The sequence below is a fragment of the Electrona antarctica genome (genome assembly GCF_951216825.1).
Source record: "Electrona antarctica genome assembly, contig: scaffold_937, whole genome shotgun sequence".
In the NCBI taxonomy this organism is placed as follows: domain Eukaryota; kingdom Metazoa; phylum Chordata; class Actinopteri; order Myctophiformes; family Myctophidae; genus Electrona; species Electrona antarctica.
The window spans coordinates 3,572-25,000 of NW_027638686.1; the positions used below are offsets into that span (position 1 = coordinate 3,572).

The 21,429-nt window shown below is 42.0% G+C and overlaps 1 protein-coding gene across 1 annotated transcript in view; it reads right to left on the reverse strand.

Moving 5' to 3' along the window:
- Positions 1 to 6,791: 6,791 nt before the first annotated feature.
- Positions 6,792 to 21,429, reverse strand: part of LOC306917840 (serine/threonine-protein kinase PRP4 homolog) — a gene marked incomplete at both ends in the record, with an annotated part of 18,411 nt that continues 3,773 nt past the window's right edge. Inside the window, 5 exons of the mRNA XM_079530741.1 lie at positions 6,792 to 6,906; positions 7,825 to 7,978; positions 13,785 to 13,922; positions 17,999 to 18,146; positions 20,284 to 20,374. Of these exons, the coding sequence (XP_079386867.1) occupies positions 6,792 to 6,906; positions 7,825 to 7,978; positions 13,785 to 13,922; positions 17,999 to 18,146; positions 20,284 to 20,374 (646 nt within the window). The remainder of the gene's footprint in view (positions 6,907 to 7,824; positions 7,979 to 13,784; positions 13,923 to 17,998; positions 18,147 to 20,283; positions 20,375 to 21,429) is intronic.

Genomic DNA, 21,429 nt, shown 5'->3' on the forward strand with positions numbered 1-21,429 from the left:
ATACTACAGTATCACTACATTAATATACAGCCTCATACTACAGTATGGCTACATTAATATACAGCCTCATACTACAGTATCACTACATTAATATACAGCCTCATACTACAGTATCACTACATTAATATACAGCCTCATACTACAGTATGGCTACATTAATATACAGCCTCATACTACAGTATCACTACATTAATATACAGCCTCATACTACAGTATCACTACATTAATATACAGCCTCATACTACAGTATCACTACATTAATATACAGCCTCATACTACAGTATCACTACATTAATATACAGCCTCATACTACAGTATGGCTACATTAATATACAGCCTCATACTACAGTATGGCTACATTAATATACAGCCTCATACTACAGTATCACTACATTAATATACAGCCTCATACTACAGTATGGCTACATTAATATACAGCCTCATACTACAGTATGGCTACATTAATATACAGCCTCATACTACAGTATCACTACATTAATATACAGCCTCATACTACAGTATGGCTACATTAATATACAGCCTCATACTACAGTATGGCTACATTAATATACAGCCTCATACTACAGTATCACTACATTAATATACAGCCTCATACTACAGTATCACTACATTAATATACAGCCTCATACTACAGTATCACTACATTAATATACAGCCTCATACTACAGTATGGCTACATTAATATACAGCCTCATACTACAGTATCACTACATTAATATACAGCCTCATACTACAGTATGGCTACATTAATATACAGCCTCATACTACAGTATGGCTACATTAATATACAGCCTCATACTACAGTATGGCTACATTAATATACAGCCTCATACTACAGTATGGCTACATTAATATACAGCCTCATACTACAGTATCACTACATTAATATACAGCCTCATACTACAGTATGGCTACATTAATATACAGCCTCATACTACAGTATCACTACATTAATATACAGCCTCATACTACAGTATGGCTACATTAATATACAGCCTCATACTACAGTATCACTACATTAATATACAGCCTCATACTACAGTATCACTACATTAATATACAGCCTCATACTACAGTATCACTACATTAATATACAGCCTCATACTACAGTATGGCTACATTAATATACAGCCTCATACTACAGTATCACTACATTAATATACAGCCTCATACTACAGTATAACTACATTAATATACAGCCTCATACTACAGTATCACTACATTAATATACAGCCTCATACTACAGTATCACTACATTAATATACAGCCTCATACTACAGTATGGCTACATTAATATACAGCCTCATACTACAGTATCACTACATTAATATACAGCCTCATACTACAGTATCACTACATTAATATACAGCCTCATACTACAGTATCACTACATTAATATACAGCCTCATACTACAGTATGGCTACATTAATATACAGCCTCATACTACAGTATCACTACATTAATATACAGCCTCATACTACAGTATCGCTACATTAATATACAGCCTCATACTACAGTATGGCTACATTAATATACAGCCTCATACTACAGTATCAATACATTAATATACAGCCTCATACTACAGTATCACTACATTAATATACAGCCTCATACTACAGTATCACTACATTAATATACAGCCTCATACTACAGTATGGCTACATTAATATACAGCCTCATACTACAGTATCAATACATTAATATACAGCCTCATACTACAGTATCGCTACATTAATATACAGCCTCATACTACAGTATGGCTACATTAATATACAGCCTCATACTACAGTATCAATACATTAATATACAGCCTCATACTACAGTATCACTACATTAATATACAGCCTCATACTACAGTATGGCTACATTAATATACAGCCTCATACTACAGTATCACTACATTAATATACAGCCTCATACTACAGTATCACTACATTAATATACAGCCTCATACTACAGTATGGCTACATTAATATACAGCCTCATACTACAGTATCACTACATTAATATACAGCCTCATACTACAGTATGGCTACATTAATATACAGCCTCATACTACAGTATGGCTACATTAATATACAGCCTCATACTACAGTATGGCTACATTAATATACAGCCTCATACTACAGTATCACTACATTAATATACAGCCTCATACTACAGTATCACTACATTAATATACAGCCTCATACTACAGTATGGCTACATTAATATACAGCCTCATACTACAGTATCACTACATTAATATACAGCCTCATACTACAGTATCACTACATTAATATACAGCCTCATACTACAGTATCACTACATTAATATACAGCCTCATACTACAGTATGGCTACATTAATATACAGCCTCATACTACAGTATCACTACATTAATATACAGCCTCATACTACAGTATCACTACATTAATATACAGCCTCATACTACAGTATGGCTACATTAATATACAGCCTCATACTACAGTATCACTACATTAATATACAGCCTCATACTACAGTATCACTACATTAATATACAGCCTCATACTACAGTATCACTACATTAATATACAGCCTCATACTACAGTATCACTACATTAATATACAGCCTCATACTACAGTATCACTACATTAATATACAGCCTCATACTACAGTATCACTACATTAATATACAGCCTCATACTACAGTATCACTACATTAATATACAGCCTCATACTACAGTATGGCTACATTAATATACAGCCTCATACTACAGTATCACTACATTAATATACAGCCTCATACTACAGTATGGCTACATTAATATACAGCCTCATACTACAGTATGGCTACATTAATATACAGCCTCATACTACAGTATGGCTACATTAATATACAGCCTCATACTACAGTATGGCTACATTAATATACAGCCTCATACTACAGTATGGCTACATTAATATACAGCCTCATACTACAGTATCACTACATTAATATACAGCCTCATACTACAGTATCACTACATTAATATACAGCCTCATACTACAGTATGGCTACATTAATATACAGCCTCATACTACAGTATCACTACATTAATATACAGCATCATACTACAGTATGGCTACATTAATATACAGCATCATACTACAGTATCGCTACATTAATATACAGCCTCATACTACAGTATGGCTACATTAATATACAGCCTCATACTACAGTATCACTACATTAATATACAGCATCATACTACAGTATGGCTACATTAATATACAGCCTCATACTACAGTATCACTACATTAATATACAGCCTCATACTACAGTATGGCTACATTAATATACAGCCTCATACTACAGTATCACTACATTAATATACAGCCTCATACTACAGTATCACTACATTAATATACAGCATCATACTACAGTATGGCTACATTAATATACAGCCTCATACTACAGTATCGCTACATTAATATACAGCATCATACTACAGTATGGCTACATTAATATACAGCCTCATACTACAGTATGGCTACATTAATATACAGCCTCATACTACAGTATGGCTACATTAATATACAGCCTCATACTACAGTATCACTACATTAATATACAGCCTCATACTACAGTATCACTACATTAATATACAGCCTCATACTACAGTATCGCTACATTAATATACAGCCTCATACTACAGTATGGCTACATTAATATACAGCCTCATACTACAGTATGGCTACATTAATATACAGCCTCATACTACAGTATGGCTACATTAATATACAGCCTCATACTACAGTATGGCTACATTAATATACAGCCTCATACTACAGTATGGCTACATTAATATACAGCCTCATACTACAGTATCACTACATTAATATACAGCCTCATACTACAGTATGGCTACATTAATATACAGCCTCATACTACAGTATCACTACATTAATATACAGCCTCATACTACAGTATGGCTACATTAATATACAGCCTCATACTACAGTATCACTACATTAATATACAGCCTCATACTACAGTATGGCTACATTAATATACAGCCTCGTACTACAGTATCACTACATTAATATACAGCCTCATACTACAGTATGGCTACATTAATATACAGCCTCATACTACAGTATGGCTACATTAATATACAGCCTCATACTACAGTATCACTACATTAATATACAGCCTCATACTACAGTATGGCTACATTAATATACAGCCTCATACTACAGTATGGCTACATTAATATACAGCCTCATACTACAGTATGGCTACATTAATATACAGCCTCATACTACAGTATCACTACATTAATATACAGCCTCATACTACAGTATCGCTACATTAATATACAGCCTCATACTACAGTATGGCTACATTAATATACAGCCTCATACTACAGTATCACTACATTAATATACAGCCTCATACTACAGTATCACTACATTAATATACAGCCTCATACTACAGTATGGCTACATTAATATACAGCCTCATACTACAGTATCACTACATTAATATACAGCCTCATACTACAGTATGGCTACATTAATATACAGCCTCATACTACAGTATCACTACATTAATATACAGCCTCATACTACAGTATCACTACATTAATATACAGCCTCATACTACAGTATGGCTACATTAATATACAGCCTCATACTACAGTATGGCTACATTAATATACAGCCTCATACTACAGTATGGCTACATTAATATACAGCCTCATACTACAGTATCACTACATTAATATACAGCCTCATACTACAGTATCACTACATTAATATACAGCCTCATACTACAGTATCGCTACATTAATATACAGCCTCATACTACAGTATCACTACATTAATATACAGCCTCATACTACAGTATGGCTACATTAATATACAGCCTCATACTACAGTATCACTACATTAATATACAGCCTCATACTACAGTATGGCTACATTAATATACAGCCTCATACTACAGTATCACTACATTAATATACAGCCTCATACTACAGTATCACTACATTAATATACAGCCTCATACTACAGTATCACTACATTAATATACAGCCTCATACTACAGTATGGCTACATTAATATACAGCCTCATACTACAGTATCACTACATTAATATACAGCCTCATACTACAGTATCACTACATTAATATACAGCCTCATACTACAGTATCACTACATTAATATACAGCCTCATACTACAGTATCAATACATTAATATACAGCCTCATACTACAGTATCGCTACATTAATATACAGCCTCATACTACAGTATGGCTACATTAATATACAGCCTCATACTACAGTATCACTACATTAATATACAGCCTCATACTACAGTATGGCTACATTAATATACAGCCTCATACTACAGTATCAATACATTAATATACAGCCTCATACTACAGTATGGCTACATTAATATACAGCCTCATACTACAGTATCGCTACATTAATATACAGCCTCATACTACAGTATCAATACATTAATATACAGCCTCATACTACAGTATCGCTACATTAATATACAGCCTCATACTACAGTATGGCTACATTAATATACAGCCTCATACTACAGTATCGCTACATTAATATACAGCCTCATACTACAGTATCAATACATTAATATACAGCCTCATACTACAGTATCGCTACATTAATATACAGCCTCATACTACAGTATGGCTACATTAATATACAGCCTCATACTACAGTATCACTACATTAATATACAGCCTCATACTACAGTATCGCTACATTAATATACAGCCTCATACTACAGTATCACTACATTAATCTACAGCCTCATACTACAGTATGGCTACATTAATATACAGCCTCATACTACAGTATCACTACATTAATATACAGCCTCATACTACAGTATGGCTACATTAATATACAGCCTCATACTACAGTATCGCTACATTAATATACAGCCTCATACTACAGTATGGCTACATTAATATACAGCCTCATACTACAGTATGGCTACATTAATATACAGCCTCATACTACAGTATGGCTACATTAATATACAGCCTCATACTACAGTATCGCTACATTAATATACAGCCTCATACTACAGTATCGCTACATTAATATACAGCCTCATACTACAGTATGGCTACATTAATATACAGCCTCATACTACAGTATGGCTACATTAATATACAGCCTCATACTACAGTATCACTACATTAATATACAGCCTCATACTACAGTATGGCTACATTAATATACAGCCTCATACTACAGTATGGCTACATTAATATACAGCCTCATACTACAGTATCACTACATTAATATACAGCCTCATACTAATAAGCGCATCGCAGCCCGTTCCGTCGCAGTTGATTTTTCACCTATTTAAGCCTAAACTGCGGTCGGTTTGGAGCCGCCTCACAAACAAAACGACTCGTCACTCGAGTGACGTGAAAAGGTATGCTGTCGTCATGTCATGTAGGACTGTGTGTGGACAAAAAAGGTTTTATTTCAAATAATTAGTCACGCATGGACCGACGACCTCTCTCTCTCTCTCTCTCTCACTCACTCTCTCTTTCAGTCTCTGTCAGTCCAGTCAGTCAGTGTCATGATTTCACAATTTTCTAATTGAATTTTGATCGATCACAAACTGTCTGCAGGCAATCAAGCAAATGTGATACTTCATATTTATAACAAATAGGAAAGTGAAGGCAAAAGTAAGTATTAATTCATTCATTAATTCAAAAAATGTGCACGCGCGCTAACGCGAATAGGGTTTAGGGTGTGAGTGTGTACTTACTGATCTCTGGCGCTCTGTAGAACCGGCTCACCAGGTAGGGAGTGATGTCGTTGTCGGCCACGTGAGACGCTGAGCCAAAGTCACACAGCTTCAGGATGGTCTTCGACTCGTTCACCTGCAGCCCAGAGACACACGTTTCATTAGCACACAGTTATGAGAGTAACTACTATGAGACACAGGTTTCATTAGGACACCATTATGAGAGTAACACCTGCCGCCCAGAGACACGTTTCATTAGGACAGTTATGAGAGTAACACCTGCAGCACAGAGAGACACAGGTTTCATTAGGACAGTTATGAGAGTAACACCTGCAGCCCAGAGACACACGTTTCATTAGGACACAGTTATGAGTGTAACACCTTCAGCACAGAGACACAGGTTTCATTAGGACACCATTATGAGAGTAACACCTGCATCTAGTCACCTGATCAGGTAGGCGAGCTCACAAGTTGTCTGCCTGAACTAGGTAGCTACGCAGAACTACAGACTCACCAGGATGATGTCAGAACTACAGACTCACCAGGATGATGTCAGAACTACCGACTCACCAGGATGATGTCAGAACTACAGACTCACCAGGATGATGTCAGAACTACAGACTCACCAGGATGTTGTGTCAGAACTACAGACTCACCAGGATGATGTCAGAACTACAGACTCACCAGGATGATGTCAGAACTACAGACTCACCAGGATGATGTCAGAACTACAGACTCACCAGGATGATGTCAGAACTACAGACTCACCAGGATGTTGTCAGAACTACAGACTCACCAGGATGTTGTCAGAACTACAGACTCACCAGGATGTTGTCAGAACTACAGACTCACCAGGATGATGTCAGAACTACAGACTCACCAGGATGTTGTGTCAGAACTACAGACTCACCAGGATGATGTCAGAACTACAGACTCACCAGGATGTTGTGTCAGAACTACAGACTCACCAGGATGATGTCAGAACTACAGACTCACCAGGATGATGTCAGAACTACAGACTCACCAGGATGTTGTGTCAGAACTACAGACTCACCAGGATGTTGTCAGGTTTGATGTCAGCGTGGAGGATGTTGCATCGTTTGAGGAGCTTCAGAGCGAGGAACAGCTGTTGGCTGTAGGAGCGAACCGCCTTGATGTGAAGACCCACGTCTTTACCGTACTTCTTCAGGACCTCACGCAGGTTCATACTGCAGAGAACACAACAGGAGTTAATGTAGGGCTTGTAGATCAGATCTTCAGGTTCATGCTGCAGAGAACAACACAACAGGACTTAATGTAGGGCTTGTAGATCAGATCTGCAGGTTCATGCTGCAGAGAACAACACAACAGGAGTTAAACCATTTTGACCCGAGATCAGATTCTAAAAATGTCTTCTACATCCTGACAGTTTTCTGAAAAAGCTATGTTTCTGTCAGTCGTTCTTCGATTTTTCAAAAAATAACAGACCTACAAGCTCGTAGCGTGCCACTCGGTGGCGCGCTATGAGCTTGTAGATCTGCTATTTTTCAATATACACGCCTTTATCCAGGGCCCTTTACACACACACACACACACACACACACACACACACACACACACACACACACACACACACACACACACACACACACACACACACACACACACACACACACACACACACACACACACACACACACACACACACACACACACACACACACACACACACACACACACACACACACACACCAGGAGCATTCAGGGTTTCAGAGTCTTGCTCAAGGACATTTCCACACTAACTCTGGGGGAGCCCACAGGGATAAAAACAGGAACCTCACGGTTCCTATCCAGCTGCTGTACGGGCCACTCTACCCCCTGATCCACTGCTGCCCCCTCTCCTACGTACTTTAGAGGCTCAAACACCAGACACAGGTCTCTGTAAGTACCTTAGAGGTTCAAAGACCAGACATTACGTACCTTAGAGGTTCAAAGACCAAACATTATGTACCTTAGAGGTTCAAAGACCAGACATTATGTACCTTAGAGGTTCAAAGACCAGACATTACGTACCTTAGAGGTTCAAAGACCAGACATTATGTACCTTAGAGGTTCAAAGACCAGACATTACGTACCTTAGAGGTTCAAAGACCAGACATTACGTACCTTAGAGGTTCAAAGACCAGACATTATGTACCTTAGAGGTTCAAAGACCAGACATTATGTACCTTAGAGGTTCAAAGACCAGACATTACGTACCTTAGAGGTTCAAAGGCCAAACATTATGTACCTTAGAGGTTCAAAGACCAGACATTATGTACCTTAGAGGTTCAAAGACCAGACATTACGTACCTTAGAGGTTCAAAGACCAGACATGATGTACCTTAGAGGTTCAAAGACCAGACATTACGTACCTTAGAGGTTCAAAGACCAGACATTATGTACCTTAGAGGTTCAAAGACCAGACATTACGTACCTTAGAGGTTCAAAGACCAGACATTACGTACCTTAGAGGTTCAAAGACCAGACATTATGTACCTTAGAGGTTCAAAGACCAGACATTATGTACCTTAGAGGTTCAAAGACCAGACATTATGTACCTTAGAGGTTCAAAGACCAGACATTACGTACCTTAGAGGTTCAAAGACCAGACATTATGTACCTTAGAGGTTCAAAGACCAGACATTATGTACCTTAGAGGTTCAAAGACCAGACATTATGTACCTTAGAGGTTCAAAGACCAGACATTATGTACCTTAGAGGTTCAAAGACCAGACATTACGTACCTTAGAGGTTCAAAGACCAGACATTATGTACCTTAGAGGTTCAAAGACCAGACATTATGTACCTTAGAGGTTCAAAGACCAGACATTATGTACCTTAGAGGTTCAAAGACCAGACATTACGTACCTTAGAGGTTCAAAGACCAGACATTATGTACCTTAGAGGTTCAAAGACCAGACATTATGTACCTTAGAGGTTCAAAGACCAGACATTATGTACCTTAGAGGTTCAAAGACCAGACATTATGTACCTTAGAGGTTCAAAGAACAGACATTATGTACCTTAGAGGTTCAAAGACCAGACATTATGTACCTTAGAGGTTCAAAGACCAGACATTATGTACCTTAGAGGTTCAAAGAACAGACATTATGTACCTTAGAGGTTCAAAGACCAGACATTACGTACCTTAGAGGTTCAAAGACCAGGCAGTACGTACCTTAGAGGTTCAAAGACCAGACACAGGTCTCTGTACGTACCTTAGAGGTTCAAAGACCAGACACAGGTCTCTGTACATACCTTAGAGGTTCAAAGACCAGACACAGGTCTCTGTACATACCTTAGAGGTTCAAAGACCAGACACAGGTCTCTGTACATACCTTAGAGGTTCAAAGACCAGACATTGGTCCTCATTCACAACGGCGTTTACGCTCATAAAGTGACGTTACGTGAGCGGAGCGTGAGCGGACAGGCATTTACGTGGATTCCCACATTACGTGGGAATTCATGAACTTGAACGTGAACTTGACGGTGACGTGGGTTGGTCGGAAATTCCGCTGAAAGCTGCGCCACCTCTCATGGTCGTGTACGGCTTGCGTAGATTTATTAAGAAGGATTTAGTCTTCATGCTGAATCAATTATAAGTCCCCAAATCTCAGATAAAATATGTAGGCATGTGTCCCCAACATTGGTCGCACATAAAAAAATGATAGCCTATAATAAAAGCCAGGTATCACTTGTATGCCTAAATGCATGCATTCTAGAGGCAGGTTAGCCTAGAGTGCCTTACAGAAACTGCCCCTGCAAGCCCGACACCTTTTTTATTTATTTATTAGGATATTTCTAGCATGCGCGATTGCGCTGCTCACTTGACAGCTTTCTACTCGCAGTGCAACGCGCTGTGAGCTTGTACATCGGCTCTCGCAGTCTCGCGGACTCGCGCTGCATGTTAAAAAACAAACTCACAATTATAATAAGAACATACACTCAGTCATCATATCATAGTTTTAAGCCAGCTCACCTCCACTCGCGCTTGTTCACAAACATGACGGACAGACAGACAAGAAAGGCTGTTGATGATGATTATTATTACCACTGTAACTCGCTGATCAGCATGTTGACAGAGACTCGAGTTTCACGTAGGCCTAAATGCATTTGCTGCAAGCACCTATCTGCCTCCATTTGCGTCGTGGTATTAATTTATAATATGTATATTGATCACATGCGGACGCCACACAGAATAGCCAACTCTTACCTGCAGCTGAGGAAACATACAACGTAGTTGGATCGGATGAAATATAGCCTTAAGTCCAAATCCCACAAGAAAAAAAAGAAAGAAAATATGTCCTGTGTCCATGCATGTCCATATATTTGCTTTCCAAATCCGACAGTGCAGGGCAGGGAATCAATCACCGCAGTAGACTAATCAATAGGGCCTTTTATCATTGCCGAGTTTTAATATAGCATTTGGTTGTGTGGTGAACAGTACAAATGACCTTCTTTCTCATTATGTGAAAGTAACTGTAACATATAAGTTAACTTATTAACGTTCTGACATTTAACAAGGAGTGAAGCAATGCGTGCCAAGTTGGCAAGTTTCGTTTATAATTATATACAAAACTCGCGCTGTTTGCTTGAAGATCTGTCCGTGCAGAGACCCGCCTGTCAAAATTAACTGCTCTACAAGCTCATAGCGGCTGTTGTATATAATTTAAAGCCCGGTGCAGGCTATGATGACGTATTTCGATATTTCCTGTTGCCTTATATGGTGTGGGATGGGCGTTCTAACCAGGCGACACCAGGCGAATCGCTTGGGAAAAATGCGGAAAGGCTACACTCTGCGATCCGCACAAATGAAGTGATTACACCAGCTTCCCTGAATAAGACGGGAGCAAATCGCAGCGTGATCGGACAGAGAAATACGATGATATTTAGTATCTGTATACGCTTCCGTTACACTCTGGCGTAAACGCCGTTGTGAATGAGGACCATTATGTACCTTAAAGGTTCAAAGACCAGACATTATGTACCTTAGAGGTTCAAAGACCAGACATTATGTACCTTAGAGGTTCAAAGACCAGACATTACGTACCTTAGAAGTTCAAATACCAGACATTACGTACCTTAGAGGTTCAAAGACCAGACACAGGTCTCTGTAAATACCTTAGAGGTTCAAAGACCAGACACAGGTCTCTGTACATACCTTAGAGGTTCAAATACCAGACATTATGTACCTTAGAGGTTCAAAGACCAGACATTATGTACCTTAGAGGTTCAAAGACCAGACATTATGTACCTTAGAGGTTCAAAGACCAAACATTATGTACCTTAGAGGTTCAAAGACCAGGCATTACGTACCTTAGAGGTTCAAAGACCAGACACAGGTCTCTGTACGTACCTTAGAGGTTCAAAGACCAGACACAGGTCTCTGTACATACCTTAGAGGTTCAAAGACCAGACACAGGTCTCTGTACATACCTTAGAGGTTCAAAGACCAGACAGGTCTCTGTACATACCTTAGAGGTTCAAAGACCAGACAGGTCTCTGTACATACCTTAGAGGTTCAAAGACCAGACACAGGTCTCTGTACGTACCTTAGAGGTTCAAAGACCAGACACAGGTCTCTGTAAATACCTTAGAGGTTCAAAGACCAGGCATTATGTACCTTAGAGGTTCAAAGACCAGACATTATGTACCTTAGAGGTTCAAAGACCAGACATTACGTACCTTAGAGGTTCAAAGACCAGACATTACGTACCTTAGAGGTTCAAAGACCAGACACAGGTCTCTGTAAATACCTTAGAGGTTCAAAGACCAGACATTATGTACCTTAGAGGTTCAAAGACCAGGCATTATGTACCTTAGAGGTTCAAAGACCAGACATTATGTACCTTAGAGGTTCAAAGACCAGACATTACGTACCTTAGAGGTTCAAAGACCAGACATTATGTACCTTAGAGGTTCAAAGACCAGACATTATGTACCTTAGAGGTTCAAAGACCAGACATTATGTACCTTAGAGGTTCAAAGACCAGACATTATGTAACTTAGAGGTTCAAAGACCAGACATTATGTACCTTAGAGGTTCAAAGACCAGACATTATGTACCTTAGAGGTTCAAAGACCAGACATTATGTACCTTAGAGGTTCAAAGACCAGACATTACGTACCTTAGAGGTTCAAAGACCAGACATTACGTACCTTAGAGGTTCAAAGACCAGACACAGGTCTCTGTAAATACCTTAGAGGTTCAAAGACCAGACATTATGTACCTTAGAGGTTCAAAGACCAGACATTATGTACCTTAGAGGTTCAAAGACCAGACATTATGTACCTTAGAGGTTCAAAGACCAGACATTACGTACCTTAGAGGTTCAAAGACCAGACATTATGTACCTTAGAGGTTCAAAGACCAGGCATTACGTACCTTAGAGGTTCAAAGACCAGACATTATGTACCTTAGAGGTTCAAAGACCAGACATTATGTACCTTAGAGGTTCAAAGACCAGACATTATGTACCTTAGAGGTTCAAAGACCAGACATTATGTACCTTAGAGGTTCAAAGACCAGACATTATGTACCTTAGAGGTTCAAAGACCAGACATTATGTACCTTAGAGGTTCAAAGACCAGACACAGGTCTCTGTAAATACCTTAAGAGGTTCAAAGACCAGACATTATGTACCTTAGAGGTTCAAAGACCAGACATTATGTACCTTAGAGGTTCAAAGACCAGACATTATGTACCTTAGAGGTTCAAAGACCAGACATTATGTACCTTAGAGGTTCAAAGACCAGACATTATGTACCTTAGAGGTTCAAAGACCAGACATTATGTACCTTAGAGGTTCAAAGACCAGACACAGGTCTCTGTAAATACCTTAGAGGTTCAAAGACCAGACATTATGTACCTTAGAGGTTCAAAGACCAGACATTATGTACCTTAGAGGTTCAAAGACCAGACATTATGTACCTTAGAGGTTCAAAGACCAGACATTATGTACCTTAGAGGTTCAAAGACCAGACATTATGTACCTTAGAGGTTCAAAGACCAGACACAGGTGCTGCTTGTGGTAAAAGTGTCTGAAGAGACGCAGGCAGTGGAACTTGTCGTCTGGGTCGGCGTCGTTGAGCTTCTTCAGGAACTCCAGCTCCTTCAGACCCGTCTTCTGCCTGGAAACGGAACACAACATCTGTCATGTTTATGGAAATAATAATAATAATAATGGATTACATGTTTATAGCGCTTTTCTATGCTTACTCAAAGCACTTTACAACGGTCCATTCATTCATACATTGGGAGGTGAAGCGGTGAACAGTCGACGCCAGCGTCCTCACTTCCCACATTCACACACCGACGGTGGCGAGCTCACACCGACGGTGGCGAGCTCACACCGACGGTGCCGAGCTCACACCGACCGACTCATTGGAGGCAGTGTGGGGTTCAGTGTCTCATTGGAGGCAGTGTGGGGTTCAGTGTCTCATTAGAGGCAGTGTGGGGTTCATTGTCTCATTGGAGGCAGGGTGGGGTTCAGTGTCTCACTGGAGTCAGGGTGGGGTTCAGTGTCTCATTTTGGAAGCAGTGTGGGGTTCAGTGTCTCATTGGAGGCAGTGTGGGGTTCAGTGTCTCACTGGAGACAGTGTGGGGTTCAGTGTCTCATTGGAGGCAGGGTGGGGTTCAGTGTCTCATTGGAGGCAGTGTGGGGTTCAGTATCTCATTAGAGGCAGTGTGGGGTTCAGTGTATCACTGGAGACAGTGTGGGGTTCAGTGTCTCATTGTAGGCAGGTTGGGGTTCAGTGTCTCATTGGAGACAGTGTGGGGTTCAGTGTCTCATTGGAGGCAGGGTGGGGTTCAGTGTCTCATTGGAGGCAGGGTGGGGTTCAGTGTCTCATTGGAGGCAGGGTGGGGTGCAGTGTCTCATTGGAAGCAGGGTGGGGTTCAGTGTCTCATTGGAGACAGTGTGCGGTTCAGTGTATCATTGGAGACAGTGTGGGGTTCAGTGTCACATTGGAGGCAGGGTGGGGTTCAGTGTCTCACTGGAGGCAGGGTGGGGTTCAGTGTCTCATTGGAGACAGTGTGGGGTTCAGTGTCTCATTGGAGGCAGGGTGGGGTTCAGTGTCTCACTGGAGACAGTGTGGGGTTCAGTGTCTCATTGGAGGCAGGGTGGGGTTCAGTGTCTCATTGGAGGCAGGGTGGGGTTCAGTGTCTCACTGGAGGCAGGGTGGGGTTCAGTGTCCCATTGGAGACAGTGTGGGGTTCAGTGTCTCATTGGAGGCAGGGTGGGGTTTAGTGTCTCACTGGAGACAGTGTGGGGTTCAGTGTCTCACTGGAGGCAGGGTGTGGTTCAGTGTCTCATTGGAGGCAGGGTGGGGTTCAGTGTCTCATTGGAGACAGTGTGGGGTTCAGTGTCTCATTGGAGGCAGGGTGGGGTTCAGTGTCTCATTGGAGACAGGGTGGGGTTCAGTGTCTCATTGGAGGCAGTGTGGGGTTCATTGTCTCACTGGAGGCAGGGTGGGGTTCAGTGTCTCACTGGAGTCAGGGTGGGGTTCAGTGTCTCATTGGAGGCAGGGTGGGGTTCAGTGTCTCACTGGAGACAGTGTGGGGTTCAGTGTCTCACTGGAGGCAGGGTGTGGTTCAGTGTCTCATTGGAGGCAGGGTGGGGTTCAGTGTCTCATTGGAGACAGTGTGGGGTTCAGTGTCTCATTGGAGACAGTGTGGGGTTCAGTGTCTCATTGGAGGCAGGGTGGGGTTCAGTGTCTCATTGGAGACAGGGTGGGGTTCAGTGTCTCACTGGAGACAGTGTGGGGTTCAGTGTCTCATTGGAGGCAGGGTGGGGTTCAGTGTCTCATTGGAAGCAGTGTGGGGTTCAGTGTCTCATTGGAGGCAGTGTGGGGTTCAGTGTCTCACTGGAGACAGTGTGGGGTTCAGTGTCTCATTGGAGGCAGTGTGGGGTTCAGTGTCTCATTGGAGGCAGTGTGGGGTTCAGTGTCTCACTGGAGACAGTGTGGGGTTCAGTGTCTCATTGGAGGCAGGGTGGGGTTCAGTGTCTCATTGGAGGCAGTGTGGGGTTCAGTGTCTCATTGGAGGCAGTGTGGGGTTCAGTGTCTCACTGGAGACAGTGTGGGGTTCAGTGTCTCACTGGAGACAGTGTGGGGTTCAGTGTTTCACTGAAGACAGTGTGGGGCTCTGTTTCATTGGAGGCAGTGTGGGGTTCAGTGTCTCATTGTAGGCAGGGTGGGGTTCAGTGTCTCATTGGAGACAGTGTGGGGTTCAGTGTCTCATTGGAGGCAGGGTGGGGTTCAGTGTCTCATTGGAGACAGTGTGCGGTTCAGTGTCTCATTGGAGATAGAGTGGGGTTCAGTGTCTCATTGGAGGCAGGGTGGGGTTCAGTGTCTCATTGTAGGCAGGGTGGGGTTCAGTGTCTCATTGGAGGCAGGGTGGGGTTCAGTGTCTCATTGTAGGCAGGGTGGGGTTCAGTGTCTCATTGGAAGCAGTGTGGGGTTCAGTGTCTCATTGGAGGCAGTGTGGGGTTCAGTGTCTCACTGGAGACAGTGTGGGGTTCAGTGTCTCATTGGAGGCAGTGTGGGGTTCAGTGTCTCATTGGAGGCAGTGTGGGGTTCAGTGTCTCACTGGAGACAGTGTGGGGTTCAGTGTCTCATTGGAGGCAGGGTGGGGTTCAGTGTCTCATTGGAGGCAGTGTGGGGTTCAGTGTCTCATTGGAGGCAGTGTGGGGTTCAGTGTCTCACTGGAGACAGTGTGGGGTTCAGTGTCTCACTGGAGACAGTGTGGGGTTCAGTGTTTCACTGAAGACAGTGTGGGGCTCTGTTTCATTGGAGGCAGTGTGGGGTTCAGTGTCTCATTGTAGGCAGGGTGGGGTTCAGTGTCTCATTGGAGACAGTGTGGGGTTCAGTGTCTCATTGGAGGCAGGGTGGGGTTCAGTGTCTCATTGGAGACAGTGTGCGGTTCAGTGTCTCATTGGAGATAGAGTGGGGTTCAGTGTCTCATTGGAGGCAGGGTGGGGTTCAGTGTCTCATTGTAGGCAGGGTGGGGTTCAGTGTCTCATTGGAGGCAGGGTGGGGTTCAGTGTCTCATTGTAGGCAGGGTGGGGTTCAGTGTCTCATTGGAGGCAGTGTGGGGTTCAGTGTCTCATTGGAGGCAGGGTGGGGTTCAGTGTCTCATTGGAGGCAGTGTGGGGTTCAGTGTCTCATTGGAGGCAGGGTGGGGTTCAGTGTCTCATTGGAGGCAGTGTGGGGTTCAGTGTCTCATTGGAGGCAGTGTGGGGTTCAGTGTCTCATTGGAGGCAGTGTGGGGTTCAGTGTCTCATTGGAGGCAGGGTGGGGTTCAGTGTCTCATTGGAGGCAGTGTGGGGTTCAGTGTCTCATTGGAGGCAGTGTGGGGTTCAGGAGGAGGAGCCAGGATTCGAACAACCGACCCAGGGATCATTGGACGACCCACTCTACCTCCTGAGCCACAGCCGCCCCACAGAACATCTGTAACATCTATGAGAGTATCACAGAACAGCACTATCAGTTGGTGGAGGAGTAGCCTGGCAGTCTAGACGCAGTTGCGCGACATGAGACTACCGGTAATTAATTAGAGCGACAGAGAGAGAGAGAGGAGTGTGCATTACATTCACCCGTGTGTGTGTGTGTGTGTGTGTGTGTGTGTGTGTGTGTGTGTGTGTGTGTGTGTGTGTGTGTGTGTGCGCGTCAATTTAACAAAGGTGCAGACGATCAGAAATCAGAGAGTGATCGACGTTTGCGCTGCTCTATGCCGGATTGAAGTGGACTCTGACCCAGACTTTTTTTTCTCTCCCTGTAAATAAAAAGGTGTGGGTTTCCGAGGCTAGTGGAGGAGAGACAGGGAGAGCTCTGCTACAGAACAATCACTCTGGAGGAGAGACAGGGAGAGCTCTGCTACAGAACAATCACTCTGGAGGAGAGACAGGGAGAGCTCTGCTACAGAACAATCACTCTGGAGGAGAGACAGGGAGAGCTCTGCTACAGAACAATCACTCTGGAGGAGAGACAGGGAGAGCTCTGCTACAGAACAATCACTCTGTAGCAAGGATTACCTATCAGAATATATTAAAGATACATGTTTTAATTTAACCGAAAACCTTCACTTACAAATACCTTTAAACCCTCTTTTAGGGCAGCCAATAAACATGATTCAAAGACATATTCATAGACCAAATGTTGATTGAATGATGTCATGTTTCATATGAATTATGTCTCCATTGACTCACATGAGCTCGTTGTTCCTGATGATCTTCACTGCCACCTCCTGGCCGGCGCGGGCGGTGTCCCTGGCTCTGATCACGTTGCTGAACACGCCCTGACCCGTGTAGCCATACACGTCGTAGCGCTTGTCCAGAGTCTCCCCGATGTTCACCCCTAGAAACACGTTAAACACATGTTAATGTCTCCGATGTTCACCCCTAGGAACACGTTAAATGTTAATGTCCAGCTTCTCCCCGATGTTCACCCCTAGAAACATGGTAAAAACATGTTAATGTCCAGCGTCTCCCCGATGTTCACCCCTAGAAACATGGTAAAACATGTTAATGTCCAGTCTCCCCGATGTTCACCCCTAAACACGTTAAAAACATGTTAATGTCCAGCGTCTCCCCGATGTTCACCCCTAGGAACATGGTAAAAACATGTTAATGTTTGCGACCAGCGTGTGGAGGTTTGCACAAGATAGTTGGAAGAATACAAACATCAAGGTGAGCATTTAGAGATATTTGGAAGAATACAAACATCAAGGTGAGCATTTAGAGATAGTTGGAACTAAGAATACAAACATCAAGGTGAGCATTTAGAGATAGTTGGAAGAATACAAACATCAAGGTGAGCATTTAGAGATAGTTGGAAGAATACAAACATCAAGGTGAGCATTTAGAGATAGTTGGAAGAATACAAACATCAAGGTGAGCATTTAGAGATAGTTGGAAGAATACAAACATCAAGGTGAGCATTTAGAGATAGTTGGAACTAAGAATACAAACAGCAAGGTGGGCATTTAGAGATAGTTGGAACTAAGAATACAAACATCAAGGTGAGCATTTAGAGATAGTTGGAAGAATACAAACATCAAGGTGAGCATTTAGAGATAGTTGGAAGAATACAAACATCAAGGTGAGCATTTAGAGATAGTTGGAACTAAGAATACAAACAGCAAGGTGGGCATTTAGAGATAGTTGGAAGAATACAAACATCAAGGTGAGCATTTAGAGATAGTTGGAAGAATACAAACATCAAGGTGAGCATTTAGAGATAGTTGGAAGAATACAAACATCAAGGTGAGCATTTAGAGATAGTTGGAACTAAGAATACAAACAGCAAGGTGGGCATTTAGAGATAGTTGGAAGAATACAAACATCAAGGTGAGCATTTAGAGATAGTTGGAAGAATACAAACATCAAGGTGAGCATTTAGAGATAGTTGGAAGAATACAAACATCAAGGTGAGCATTTAGAGATAGTTGGAACTAAGAATACAAACAGCAAGGTGAGCATTTAGAGATAGTTGGAACTAAGAATACAAACATCAAGGTGAGCATTTAGAGATAGTTGGAACTAAGAATACAAACAGCAAGGTGGGCATTTAGAGATAGTTGGAACTAAGAATACAAACATCAAGGTGAGCATTTAGAGATAGTTGGAACTAAGAATACAAACATCAAGGTGAGCATTTAGAGATAGTTGGAACTAAGAATACAAACAGCAAGGTGAGCCGAGGTGAGCAGTGAGGGTGCTCGCCCATCACCACAGCTCTGTAGGTCACCGAGGTGAGCAGTGAGGGTGCTCGCTCATCACCACAGCTCTGTGGGTCACACCCAGGACCACACCCAGGACCAGCTGTATTAATGTAAACTAAATAAATGGTAAATGGTAAATGGTGCATTTATATAGCGCCTTTATCCAAGGCGCTTTACAGAGATTGTGCATTACATTCACCCATTCACACACCGATGACAGCGGAAACCATGCAAGGCACCAACTAGCACCGCTTTACAGAGATTGTGCATTACATTCACCCATTCACATACCGATGGCAGCGGAAACCATGCAAGGCACCAACTAGCACATCGGGAGCAATTAGGGGTTCAGTGTCTTGCTCAAGGACACTTCGACAGTAACTCTGGGGGAGCCCGGGTTCGAACTGGCAACCTTACGGTTACCATCCAGACACTCTACCCCTGAGCCACCGCCGCCCCTAAACTAAATGAGTCTTACTGTAGTATTAGTATATAGTGTGTACTTAGTGTAGTATTAGTAGTATATACTTACTATAGTAACCCTCTGCATCCGTCCAGTTGTCTCTCAGGTTGGGGTTAGATACTGTAGTGTGTACTTATAGTGTGTACTTAGTGTAGTATTAGTATATAGTGTGTACTTACTATAGTAACCCTCTGCATCCGTCCAGTTGTCTCTCAGGTTGGGGTTAGATACTGTAGTGTGTACTTAGTGTAGTACTAGTAGTATATAGTGTGTACTTAGTGTAGTATTAGTATATAGTGTGTACTTACTATAGTAACCCTCTGCATCCGTCCAGTTGTCTCTCAGGTTGGGATTCTCCTTGAAGTCCTTCCCAACGCCTGCTGCTCTCATCCTGGCACTCTGTTAACACAGGGGTTACAGTTAGTAACCTCATCACTCTGTTAACAGAAGGGTTACAGTTAGTAACCTCATCCTGGCACTCTGTTAACACAGAGGTTACAGTTAGTAACCTCATCTCTCTGTTAACCATCAACACAATAATGTTACTTAATCCTTACTGTAATTGGTAATATAACAATCAACCATCTATTTTACAGAACTGTGAGCCTCTGTACATTGACAAGCTTTATGTTGATGCTGATCTTCCTTTTCCAGCAGCACTTGGCACCTTCCCACAGAGCCAAAACTACACCTGCCCACAGAGCCAAAACTACACCTGCCCACAGAGCAAAAACTACAGTGATGATTTAGGCCATGTTATCTGCTATGGTGTTGATCCACTGACAGTGAAAAGTTAACAATGGTTTCAACACAGCCATCTTTTTAGAGTACATTGTGCTTCAGTATGTTGACAAGCTTCATGGAGATGCTAATTTTCCTTTCCAGCTCGATTTGGCACCTGCCCACAGAGCCAAAACTACTAGTAACTGGTGTACTGACCATGGTATTACTGTGTTAAAACTACTAGTAACTGGTGTACTGACCATGGTATTACTGTGTTAAAACTACTAGTAACTGGTGTACTGACCATGGTATTACTGTGTTAAAACTACTAGTAACTGGTGTACTGACCATGGTATTACTGTGTTAAAACTACTAGTAACTGGTGTACTGACCATGGTATTACTGTGTTAAAACTACTAACAACTGGTGTACAGACCATGGTATTACTGTGTTAAAACTACTAGTAACTGGTGTACTGACCATGGTATTACTGTGTTAAAACTACTAGTAACTGGTGTACTGACCATGGTATTACTGTGTTAAAACTACTAGTAACTGGTGTACTGACCATGGTATTACTGTGTTAAAACTACTAGTAACTGGTGTACTGACCATGGTATTACTGTGTTAAAACTACTAGTAACTGGTGTACTGACCATGGTATTACTGTGATAAAACTACTAGTAACTGGTGTACTGACCATGGTATTACTGTGTTAAAACTACTAGTAA